General features: G+C 49.3%; 1 protein-coding gene across 1 annotated transcript in view; it reads left to right on the top strand.

Moving 5' to 3' along the window:
- ATP8A2 (ATPase phospholipid transporting 8A2) overlaps positions 1-12,778 on the top strand; it is a 333,778-nt gene that overhangs the window by 203,105 nt on the left and 117,895 nt on the right. Inside the window, exon 26 of the mRNA XM_038762117.1 lies at positions 11,996-12,179. Within this exon, the coding sequence (XP_038618045.1) occupies positions 11,996-12,179 (184 nt within the window). The remainder of the gene's footprint in view (positions 1-11,995; positions 12,180-12,778) is intronic.

The following is a 12,778-nucleotide window of genomic DNA, read 5'->3' as shown; positions in this document are numbered from 1 at the left end:
CAGCGTGGCTCTGTGGAAAGAGCCCGTGCTTGGGAGTCAGAGGTCATGGGTTCTAATCCCGGCTCTGCCACTTCTCAGCTGTGTGACTTTGGGCAAGTCACTCCACTTCTCCGAGCCTCAGTTGCCTCATCTGTAAAATGGGGATTAAGACTGTGAGCCCCACGTGGGACGACCTGATCACCTTGTATCCCCCAAGCGCTTAGAACAGTGCTTCGCACATAGTAAGCGCTTGTGCCATCATCATTATTATTATTACATAATAAGGGCTGAACAAATGCCGCAATTAATATTATTGTTAACATTATTATTAGTGGTGTTTATTAAGCGCTTCCTCTCTGCTAAGTGCTGGGCCTACTCCAAAACAATTAAATTGGGTACAGTCTGTGTTCTTTGTAGTGCTCACAGCCTAAGAGGCAGGGAGAGCAGGTATCTTCTTTTCATTTTATAACTGGGGAAACTGAGGCACAGATAAAGTAACATGTCTGAGGTTGCAGAGCGGGGACTTGATCCCAGGTCTCCGTACTCCATTTCACTAAACCATGCCACCTCCATCCGAAGGAAGCTGAAATCCAAAGTATAGGTTTGCTGAACGGGAAGGCCGATTTGGGGTGGGCATCTTCAACCCGGTTCAGCACTCCAGGAAACTGAAATCGCCGCGTTGGTGGTTGGGTGGGTTTTGTGCAGAAAATCTAAGAGGAGTCCATCAGAATCCACAGGTGTTGACTTTTTTTTTTCCCGATATCCTGCAAAGTCTGTGTTGACTCGATTTCTACTGTCTCCACTGGCCTATCTCCAATCCACAAGGAGGAACCGAGGGTCTCCTAAAGTTACTAAATGCCCCCCCTAAATCCAGTTGTAAATGAATGCTATCCTGGTGTCTTGAGGACAAAAATCTCAGCTTCCCACTTGGAGAGTGAGTGTGCCTTTGCCCACTGAGTGAGTGAATTGGTTTGGACGGCAGGATCGGGTTCCACTGTGCTGCTGAATGCTGTCTCCTGGAACGATGATTTATGGTGCTTTTCGGAGGCCGGAGTAACACTATCGAGTAAAAAGCGGGTCCTGCGGTGGAGGAGCTGGATGCGTGAACCGTTCGCTTCTTGGGATTCACAGTTCAAATCTCTTTGGTGTCAAGAGTAAGTGAGCTTGACTGGCTCAGTTACTTTTCCTGGGGATGTGGTCGGAATGAATCTTAGAAATCCTGGGGTGAAATCCACCCACCTGGCCTTCTTTTCCCCCTCTCCTCGCCTTCCTTGCCTTGTCTTCTCCTCCCCCCGGCCGAATTTCACCGAGTGGGTTCTCTTCTCCTCTTCCAGAAGCCTCCACTTCAGCTCTGACCTCACTCCTGGAGTCTAGCTTCTTCCGTGTTGCATGCCGGGGACCTCTGGGTTGCAGCCTGTGAGGGGTGAAGGGAAGCACGGGGATCCCCTCCTTTCACGCCGGCTCTCTCTGCCAGACCAGCGCTTTCGTGGGTTCCCCAGAGAGGCGGGAAACGTGGGGACCCCCGCCTTCAGCCCCGACTCTTCCTTGCCAGTCAGTCCTCTGGGAGGTTGTCTGGAGCCCTGCCCTGGTCAGAGATGGGACGGAGCTGGACCTTGGCTCCCCTGGAACCCCGGATATTCCCAATTCCAGTTGAGGCTGCGGGGTAGGCGGCCAGAAGAAGCCAAGATCCATTTGAACGTATTCTTGTTTCTGTCTTCGGCCCGAGAAAAGCGGTCACTTTCCTCAACACGTCTAGGGAAAATGACCGTTTTCATGCCCGCCCCCATGTTGGGATGGTCCCCACGAGTGCCCCGAGGCCTGGGGGAACCTTTAAATCTTCCTTGTGGCTCCCCCCAGACTTGATCTGTATATATGTATATATGTTTGTACATATTTATTACTCTATTTATTTATTTATTTATTTATTTTACTTGTACATATCTATTCTATTTTATTCTGTTAGTATGTTTGGTTTTGTTCTCTGTCTCCCCCTTTTAGACTGTGAGCCCACTGTTGGGTAGGGACTGTCTCTATATGTTGCCAGTTTGTACTTCCCAAGCGCTTAGTACAGTGCTCTGCACACAGTAAGCGCTCAGTAAATACGATTGATGATGATGATGATGATCTGCAAGTCAAATCAAGAGGAGGCTATGCTTTGGTGAGAATTGGGCCCAAGGGCTTTGAGACACACAGAAGGTGATGTGGAACCTGGGCCCAGTCATCATCAATCATCATCAATCGTATTTATTGAGCGCTTACTGTGTGCAGAGCACTGTACTAAGCGCTTGGGAAGTACAAATTGGCAACATATAGAGACAGTCCCTACCCAACAGTGGGCTCACAGTCTAAAATCAGGCCCCCGGAGCCCCCTCGCCCCTACCCCAGGTCACAGTAGCGGGCCGCATCTAAGCATCTGTGCCTCGCCGTGAGCCAGGAAGCTATTTGCAATGAGTTGACATGGTTACGGCCCCCTCAGGAACTCCCAACGGAAGGCCGATCGTGTGGCCTCCAAGAAGTGTGAAGGCCACGCGGACAACTGGGCAGACAAGAGAACGGGCTTTGTAACTAATCCCCCAAAATGGATCAGCGACATTTAGATCAACGAGAAAGTTCCAATTTTAACCGACAGAATAACTGGCCATTCAGGCCACCTCTTCCCGCCCCCACCCCTGAAAGCCAAACTCAATCAATCAATCAGTCGTATTTATTGAGCGCTTACTGTGTGCAGAGCACTGGACTAAGCGCTTGGGAAGTCCAAGTTGGCAACGTATAGAGACAGTCCCTACCCATCAGTGGGCTCACAGTCTAGAAGGGGGAGACAGAGAACAAAACCTATTAACAAAATAAAGTAATAGGATAATAAATAATTAATTAATAAATAAATTATAAATAAGTTAATAATTTATAAATTAATAATAAATAAATAAATAAATAATAATAGAATAGGTATGTACAAGTAAAATAAATAGAGTAATAAATACGTACAAACATATATACATATATATGCTCGTATTTATATATATATATTCGTGTATATATATATATATATATATATATATATCTCCAGCTATTCAGTAGCAGGTACTTATTGCCAGCGCTGCCAGCTCCTTTGTCTTGGCACATAGTAAACACTTAACAAATCCCGTTATTATTGTTGTTCTCGCCCCGTGTTTCTTCAGCTGTAAAATGGGGATTCAATATCTGCCTCCCTTCTAGTTCATGACCACCCTTGTGGAACAGGGACTGTCTCCGACCTGATTAACCCTAGTGTTTAGTGCAGTTCTTGGCACATAGTGAATGCTTAACAAATAATATTATTATTACCATTATCCCGTGTGAGTCTTTCCTCTTCCCCTGCCCTTCCCTCCCAAGATTCAGTGTAGGGTGAGGGACTCGGGATGGGGGGAGACTCGCTTGGAAAAGGGAATATACGGTGACAGCGCAGGCTCCCTCAGAGATAATAATAATAATGATGGCATCTGTTCATGCATTCATTCAGTCGTATTTACTGAGCGCTTACTGCGTGCAGAGCACTGGACTAAGCGCTTGGGAAGTCCCAGTTGGCAACATCTAGAGACGGTCCCTACCCAACAGTGGGCTCACAGTCTAGAAGGGGGAGACAGAGAACAAAACCTAGTAACAAAATAAAATAATAGAATAATAATTAATTAATAAATCATAAATAAATTAATAATAAATGAATAAATAAATAATAATAGAATAGATATGTGCAAGTAAAATAAAGAGTAATAAATACGTACAAACATATATACATATATATGCTCATATTTATATATATATATATATTTATGTATATATATATATATATATATATATATATATATATATATATCTCCAGCTATTCAGTAGCAGGTACTTATTGCCAGCGCTGCCAGCTCCTTTGTCTTGGCACATAGTAAACACTTAACAAATCCCGTTATTATTGTTGTTCTCGCCCCGTGTTTCTTCAGCTGTAAAATGGGGATTCAATATCTGCCTCCCTTCTAGTTCATGACCACCCTTGTGGAACAGGGACTGTCTCCGACCTGATTAACCCTAGTGTTTAGTGCAGTTCTTGGCACATAGTGAATGCTTAACAAATAATATTATTATTACCATTATCCCGTGTGAGTCTTTCCTCTTCCCCTGCCCTTCCCTCCCAAGATTCAGTGTAGGGGGAGGGACTCGGGATGGGGCGAGACTCGCTTGGAAAAGGGAATATACGGCGACAGCGCAGGCTCCCTCAGAGATGATAATAATAATGATGGCATCTGATCATGCGTTCAGTCGTATTTATTGAGCGCTTACTGTGTGCAGAGCACTGTACTAAGCGCTTGGGAAGTCCAAGTTGGCAACATATAGAGACGGTCCCAACCCAACAGCGGGCTCACAGTCTAGAAGGGGGAGACGGAGGACAAAACAAAACATATTAACATATCTGTTAAGCGCTTACTATGTGCCAAGCACTGTTCCAAGATCCAATGTCCTTGGAGTGTTCAGATGGAGGGGTTTCCTTGGCCACTGCCTAGAGACCAAATCCAAGGCGGTTCATTCATTCATTCATTCAATCGAATTTATTGAGCGCTTACTGTGTGCAGAGCACTGGACTAAGCGCTTGGAAAGTCCAAGTTGGCAACATCTAGAGACGGTCCCTACCCAGCAGTGGGTTCACAGTCTAGAAGGGGGAGACAGACAACAAAACCAAACATATTAACAGAAGAAAATAAATAGAATAAATATGTACAAGTAAAATAAATAAATATGAAATAAGGAGGGAAAACTAAAAGGTAAACTGGTTGCTTCCGACTGCACTTTTCCCAGCAAAGGGGGTCGGCAGTGCGGGCTGGGAGAGGGGCGCTCAAACCAGGAGACAGGCCGACTCCCCAGAAGGTCTGCCGTGCCTCCACCACGCGTGTCGGAGAGGCCGGGTGTCGCGTTAACGCGCTCCGTGTTAAAGACATTGGGGCTTTCACACGTGTTCCCTTAAACCCTGTTGCAGCAGAGAAGGGTCCAATAAGTTTTATTTAAAACACCGTCTTCCCTGCCGGCTCCCCCACTCTTTTTCCCGGCGAACGGCCCGGCACAGGTAGAACCACACTGCGATCCGGCGGTTTCGGGGACTGGGAAGCCGAACGTAATTGGTAACGTGTGTGGCTGTCACTTTTTATTGAGGAAGTGTTTGCCCAGCGTTAACCGAGTGCACGTGTAGCTAGAGAGACCTTTGGCCGCGCCGTTTGGTGGGACTCGGGCCTTCTCGGCTACAGCTGTGACTTTTCTGCGCGAGCCAAGCGTGGTGAGTGAAATTGCCAGGAACCTTTGGGTGGAGTGATAAATTAACGATGTGCTTATAGTTTTAATTCCATTTGTTCCGACGATTTTGACACCTGTCTGCACCATCATCATCATCATCAATCGTATTTATTGAGCGCTTACTGTGTGCAGAGCACTGTACTAAGCGCTTGGGAAGTACAGATTGGCAACATATAGAGACAGTCCCTACCCAACAGTGGGCTCACAGTCTAAAAGGGGGAGACAAAACCAAACATACTAACAAAATAAAATAAATATTTTTTGTCTTGTTGTCCGTCTCCCCCTTCTAGACTGTGAGCCCGCTGTTGGGTAGGGACCATCTCTATAGGTTGCCAACTTGTACTTCCCAAGTGCTTAGTACAGTGCTCTGCACACAGTAAGCGCTCAATAAGTACGATTGAATGAATTATTATCCACATGACTGTGTGGAAAGCATTTATAGGATCAATCAATCAATCGTATTTAGTGAGAAGCGGCGTGGCTCAGTGGAAAGAGCCAGGGCTTTGGAGTCAGAGGTCATGGGTTCAAATCCCAGCTCCGCCAATTGTCAGCTGTGCGACTTTGGGCAAGTCACTTAACTTCTCTGTGCCTCAGTTACCTCATCTGTAAAATGGGGATTAAAATTTTGAGGCCCCCCCCCCCCCCCCCCCCTGTGGGACAACCTAATCACCTTGGAACCTCCCCAGTGCTTAGAATAGTGCTTTGCACATAGTAAGCGCTTAATAAATGCCATCATTATTATTATTATTATTTATTGAGCGCTTACTGTGTGCAGAGCACTATACTAAGCGCTTATAGGAGTTGAAATCTCTAAGGATCTGTTGTCACCTTCAGAGTCCACCTTTTCCCAAGGCGATAGTAAGCTTGGTTCGATCTGCCGTGCGACATTCGGGTGAGTCCCGGCTACCAGACAGGCCCAACTCATCAGCTTTACTCAAATATTTGTCTGTTTGCTTGTTTTTGGTTTACTTAATAATAATAATAATAATTATTATTATGGCACTTGTTAAGCGCTTACTATGTGCAAAGCACTGTTCTAAGCGCTGGGGGGATACAGTGTGATCAAGTTGTCCCACGTGGGGCTCCCAGTCTTAATCCCCATTTTTACAGATGAGGTCACTGAGGCTCAGAGAAGTTAAGTGATTTGCCCAAGGGCACACAACAGACTTGTGGTGGAGCCGGGATTCGAACCCATAACCTCTGACTCCAAAGCCCGGGCTCTTTCCACTGAGCCACGCTGCTTAAATCTGGGTCCATTAAATCTGTTCCCCTATTCTGTTATGCATATGTTTACGGAGAATGTGGCCCCGCTTAGATTTTAGAAGGGATTGCATCTGCCGTCAACTGTTTCCTCTCGCACCCAGCTCCCGGTACTGTTGTGGAGCCCACGGACACGTAACCGGCAGGCGCTCACCTTAAGCCTGCCCTCCTCGTTCTGCTCGCTGATGTTGGATAACGGGAAAAGCGGGGGCGAGGGAAGGGAGAGCCTCATTCCAGAGCCCGTATCCGGCCAGTTCCGTCCCTGGAACTGTTGATAGGGTTTCAGAGTTCCCAAAAGGGCGAGACAAAGAGTTCTAATCCCAAATTACAAGATGCGGTAATGATAGTTTTCAAAGGAATTGTAACTTTACACATTGAAAAAGGCAGGGGGACTAAAGAGGGAGCAGAAGAGAAGAGCGCCGCTAATGAAAGATGTCTGTAAGGGACCGCTCTCCTTTTGATGTGTTTGTGGGCCTGGGGTTTGGCCTCTTTAGATAGGCTGTTTCTTCCAAGGACTGAAAACAGTTGAGAAAGCCGTGGAAACTTTCAAATGCTCCAGTTGAGTGAGGGGTGGGGAGAAGGGGGGGCAAAGAGAGCAAAACAGCTAATCTAATGGTGATGGAATTGATTAAACGTTGACTACGTGCTAAGGGCTGGGGTAGAGACAAGATAAGCACAATCGAAGCGGTAGACTCCATAAAGTACGCTTCCAAACCAAGGTTTTTATTGAAAACACACTAACTAAAAAACCCAAAAAACTTCAGGTATCAAAGTGCCCTTTTTGATCAGGGAGAATGCAGCCACTTAGCAGTAATTACACCTTTTTTTTTTGATGGCATTTATTGAGCGCTTACTATGTGCAAAGCACTGTTCTAAGCGCTGGGGAAGTTACAAGGTGATCAGGTTGTCCCACGGGGGGCTCACAGTCTTAATCCCCATTTTACAGACGAGGGAACTGAGGCGCAGAGAATAATAATAATAATAATAATAATGGCATTTATTAAGCGCTTACTATGTGCAAAGCACTGTTCTAAGCGCTGGTGAAGTGACTTGCCCAAAGTCACACAGCCGACAAGTGGCGGAGTTGGGATTTGGCCCCGTGACCTCCGACTCCAAAGCCCGGGCTCTTTCCACTGAGCCACGCTGCTTCTCCTTCGTCTTTTCAGTGGCTGAAGGCTTTGGGCTGTATCTTTTTATCCCCGGTCCATTGAGGCAAGTGATTGGAGTTGCCCATTTTGGGCCAGATACGCAGGGGTCCCCTGCTTTTCTGTTTTGCCATGCAGGGTTGAGACCGTGTGACAGTGCTGCTTCTACCGCTCTGAACTCACAAAATCGGGCTGAACGGTGGTCAGTTTGGGTCTTGTGGCAACCTGACGTCTTCCAGCGCGTGGATGGTGAACTGGTTCCCAAATCGGGGTAGCCTGCTTGATTGACAGTTAGCCCGAAGGAAACTGGAAATGGGGCCCAGGGCTCTTTCGGGTCTGAGCGGCCCACGTGCTATCGATACGGAGCGGGAAACTGGCCTTCCGCTACTAAGGAGACACCCAGCTTGACAACAGACAGGTAGACAAATGAGTGGGGGAAAAAAATAATGGCAAGAAGGCCAGCGTGTACTACGGACGCGTGACTCCATATGTGATGTGATGTGATATCCCACCACTGCCACCTCCCCTGTCCCGCCGTCGACCCCCGGCCCACGTCCTCCCCCGGGCCTGGAATGCCCTCCCTCTGCCCATCCGCCAAGCTAGCTTCAAGGCCCTGCTGAGAGGTCACCTCCTCCAGGAGGCCTTCCCAGACTGAGCCCTTTCCTTCCTCTCCCCCTCGTCCCCCTCTCCATCCCTCCCATCTCACCTCCTTCCCTTCCCCACAGCACCTGTATATATGTTTGTACATATTTATTACTCTATTTATTTTACTTGTACATATCTATTCTATTTATTTTATTTTGTTAGTATGTTTGGTTTTGTTCTCCGTCTCCCCCTTTTAGACTGTGAGCCCACTGCTGGGTAGGGACTGTCTCTATATGTTACCAACTTGTACTTCCCAAGCACTTAGTACAGTGCTCTGCACACAGTAAGCGCTCAATAAATACGATTGATGATGATGATGATGATGATGATGATGTCTTCTGCCTCAAACTGGCTGCACACCTGCTGGCCGATGGAGCCGGAGGCCTCGTGGCCTCGGCATGAGAAGCAGCGTGACTCAGTGGAAAGAGCATGGGTTTTGGAGTCAGAGGTCATGCCCTGTTCTAAGCGCTGGGGAGGTTACACGGTGATCAGGTTGTCCCCTGTGGGGCTCACAGTCTTAATCCCCATTTTGCAGACGAGGGAACTGAGGCCCCTAGAAGTGACGTGACTTGCCCAAAGTCCCCCAGCTGACAATGGGCAGAGCCGGAATTTGAACCCTTGACCTCTGACTCCAATACCCGGGCTCTTTCCACTGAGCCGCGCGAGATAATCAGGTTGCCCCACCTGGGGCTCACCGTCTTAATCCCCATTTTGCAGATGAGGGAACTGAAGCACAGAGAAGTGAAGTGACTTGCCCAAGGTCACACAGCAGACAAGTGGCGGAGCCGGGGTTAGAACCCACGTCCTCTTGACTCGCAAGCCCGTGCTGTTAATCAATCAATCAATCAATCAATCAATCGTATTTATTGAGCGCTTACTATGTGCAGAGCACTGTACTAAGCGCTTGGGAAGTACAAATTGGCATCACATAGAGACAGTCCCTACCCAACAGTGGGCTCACAGTCTAAACAGCTCACAGCTGTTGCTACGAGGCCATGCTGCTTCAAGATGCAAGATAGGAGGGGATTGGAGACAGTCCCTGTTCCATATGGGGCCGAGGCCCAGAGAGGTTAAGTAACTTGCCCGCCGTCACACGTAGGCTGGTGACCGATCTGAGACCTGAATCCGGGTCTCCCGACTTTCAGTGGCGTCTGAGTCCTTACTGGGTGCAGAGCGCTGTACTAAGCACTTGGGAGAGTGCAGTACAAGAGAAGCAGCGTGGCTCAGTGGAAAGAGCCCGGGCTTTGGAGTCAGAGGTCACGGGTTCAAGTCCCGGCTCCGCCAATTGTCAGCTGTGGGACTTTGGGCAAGTCACTTCACTTCTCTGGGCCTCAGATACCTCATCTGTAAATTGGGGATTAAGATTGTGAGCCCCCCCTGGGACAACCTGATCACCTTGTTACCTCCCCAGTGCTTAGAATAGTGCTTTGCACATAGTAAGCGTTTAATAAATGTCATTATTATTATTATTATTATTATTAATGCAATCGAGTAGATCGCCACAGTCCCCGCCCACAAGGAATTTACAGCGTTGAGCGAACATTCTGTTGGCTTCACTGGCCTCCAGCATCATCCTACCTTCTTGTGCTCTTCCCACTAATAATAATAATGGCATTTATTAAGCGCTTACCATGTGCAAAGCACTATTCTAAGCCCTGGGGAGGTTACAAGGTGATCAGGTTGTCCCACGGGGGGCTCACCGTCTTCATCCCCATTTTCCAGGTGAGGGAACTGAGGCACAGAGAAGTGAAGTGATGTGCCCAAAGTCACACAGCTGACAGCTGGTGGAGCTGGGAGCACTAGACCCTGCTGCCTCCCCTAATTTCAGAAACTTTTGGATAATAATAATTTTGGTATTTTGCTAAGCGCTTACTATGTGCCAAGCACTGTTCTGAGCACTGGGGACGATACAAGGTGATCAGGCTGTCCCATGTGGGGCTCGCAGTCTTCATCCCCATTTTCCAGGTGAGGGAACTGAGGCACTGGCTGAGACTGCACCCCGCAAAGCTAGCTCTGTGTGTACGTGAGTGTGTTTGTGCACGCGCACATGTGTTGCACACTTTTCCTTACTTCTGCCTCTCTGGAGTGCGGCAGCTGTTAACCCTTGACATAACTTCTCCCAACCCGTGGCAGTGGCTGGAATGACAGCAATTTGGTCAATAATTCACTTTAAAAACCATGCTCCTGCTGTCGCGGTAGGGGCTGTTTCTAACTTCCACTTCTGATTTAATTAACTAGTAGTCGTGGCAGACGGCTCAAGGGGTAAAACTTGAGTTCGGTCCTCTGGGGACTGAGTATTTTAAAAAAATAAATAAATAAGTGGTCTAGCCCCGACCCTTTAATGGGAGGGGAGGTCTTGGAGTTGGCCTTTGGCTTATAAAGCGGGTGAATTTTCACAGGCCTGGTTCTCCTGCGAGACAGTGCTGCCTTTTAATAATAGTAATAATAATAATGGCATTTATTAAGCGCTTACTCTGTGCAAAGCACTGTTCTAAGCGCTGGGGAGGTTACAGGGTGATCAGGTTGTCCCGGGGGGGCTCACAATCTTAATCCCCATTTTACAGATGAGGTAACTGAGGCACAGAGAAGTGAAGTGACTTGCCCAAAGTCACACAGCTGACAGTCGGTGGAGCCGGGATTTGAACCCATGACCTCTGACTCCAAAGCCCGGGCTCTTTCCACTGAGCCACGCTGCTTGCCCTTTTCACAGGAAGACTTTGTGTCAGGGTGCGTGAAGGAGTTTGGGAGTGGCAGAGAGGTTTCCGTAGGAGGGTTTTGTGAGCCGCTCGACTTGGCTTTCGGTTGTTTGTCTGACGGCGAAAATATCCGGAGTGTGTAGGTCGGGGTGCTGCCAGGATACCCCAAAGTAATCCAGAAAGTGAGAAGAAAAGGGATGTCAAGAGGGTAACAACACCCTGGTAACGTTTTATCTGGATTACCCGGGTACAAACAGGTGCTCCGCTGAGGATGAGGGCATCAAAGGATGCCCGTGGTCGTTTGATCGCATGGACTTGTTTCTTTAGATGTGCTGGCAGCTTGCGCGATTATAGCTTAGGAGGCTTGGAGATGAACAAAGGCCGCTCTGTTGGATTGTTTACTCTGCCCTTTATGGCGACGCGGCCCCGGACGGGAGCGGAAGCAGCCTTCCTCCCCGCCCTGGGGTCGTCCGCTCGGCCCACGATCCGAACCCGGGCTCTCCCGCGTGCCTTGCCTCGGGCAGCCAGGCGGGTGGGCTTTCTCCTTCCCCTGGATTCGGAACCTCCCCCATCTCTCGTGTCAGCGGGAAGGAGCCCCGGAGACCGATCCCACCGAGGGCACGCTTCTGCCGGCGTTGCGGTCAGACGGAAATATCCCCGGACCCGCCGCCTTGCTCTCGGAACCGGCCCTGGCAGGCCCGCTCGCCCACGGGTTCTTAACCTGCGGGGTGCTGATGTGGGTACTTGTTGTGTGTCTTCTGCTGTGGAGACTTGGAGAGCTGCTAAAAACGTCCACGCTGGCATGTGCCCTAGCGGGTGGGAAACCGAGTCGCCGGCCTGCCGATCCGCTCTTTAAAAGGGACTAAATGTAGCTCCCAGCTGTCTCCTCGGAAAGGCCCGCATCGCTCCGCGACCGGCCAACTGACCCGCGGTCCTTCGTTTCTCCCTCCTCCCGGCCAGGGTGTCTCCTCTGCAGAAGTCTGAGATCGTCGACATGGTCAAGAAGCACGTGAACGCCATCACGCTGGCCATCGGGGACGGGGCCAACGACGTGGGGATGATTCAGACGGCTCACGTCGGCGTCGGGATCAGCGGGAATGAAGGCATGCAGGCCACCAACTCCTCTGATTACTCCATCGCGCAGGTCCGAGCCTGAGGGTCAGCTGCTGATGGGGTTGGGGTGGTGGGGGGGGGGGAATCGCCCTCCCCTCGCCGGTGGCACCATCACTGGCAACTGCTGACATTTCCTTGCCATCAAAGGGCACGCCCCTGCCACTCCAAGGGAGGCCTCTAGAACTTGTATATTTTTAGACTGACAGTAATAACCCTATTTTATAATTATCATATTTCTAAGCACGCCCCCGTGGGTCAAGCGTGGTGCCAGATGCAGTCTACGGAGCAGGGAGAGCGGGGATCTTATCCCCATTTTACAGAAGAGGAAACTGAGGCAGAGAAGTGTCCGGGGGTCGTAAAGACGGGATTAGGACACAGATGTCGTCCACCTGTCTTTTCCACCGAGTCTCATCCAGTCGGCACTAAGGTCCAAGACGTGCGGTAGCGTCGCGTTCCTAGTTTATTCCCTGAGCAGTTGGGCTCGTGGCTGGAGATGAGCCCCGAAACAGCCGAGCTGTGTCCAGAGATGTGGAAGGAAGTGAACCCCGAGCCGTGGGAGGGCTGGGCACCCAAAACCGCCGAGTGCTCCGTGCTTGATCCGAGACTGCCCGTCTTGGGCCAGAACCGTAG

Source organism: Tachyglossus aculeatus, chromosome 20 (assembly GCF_015852505.1).
Source record: "Tachyglossus aculeatus isolate mTacAcu1 chromosome 20, mTacAcu1.pri, whole genome shotgun sequence".
NCBI lineage: Eukaryota > Metazoa > Chordata > Mammalia > Monotremata > Tachyglossidae > Tachyglossus > Tachyglossus aculeatus.
Note: the sequence above shows the minus strand (reverse complement) of the source record. Positions and strands in the feature narration are given on the sequence as shown.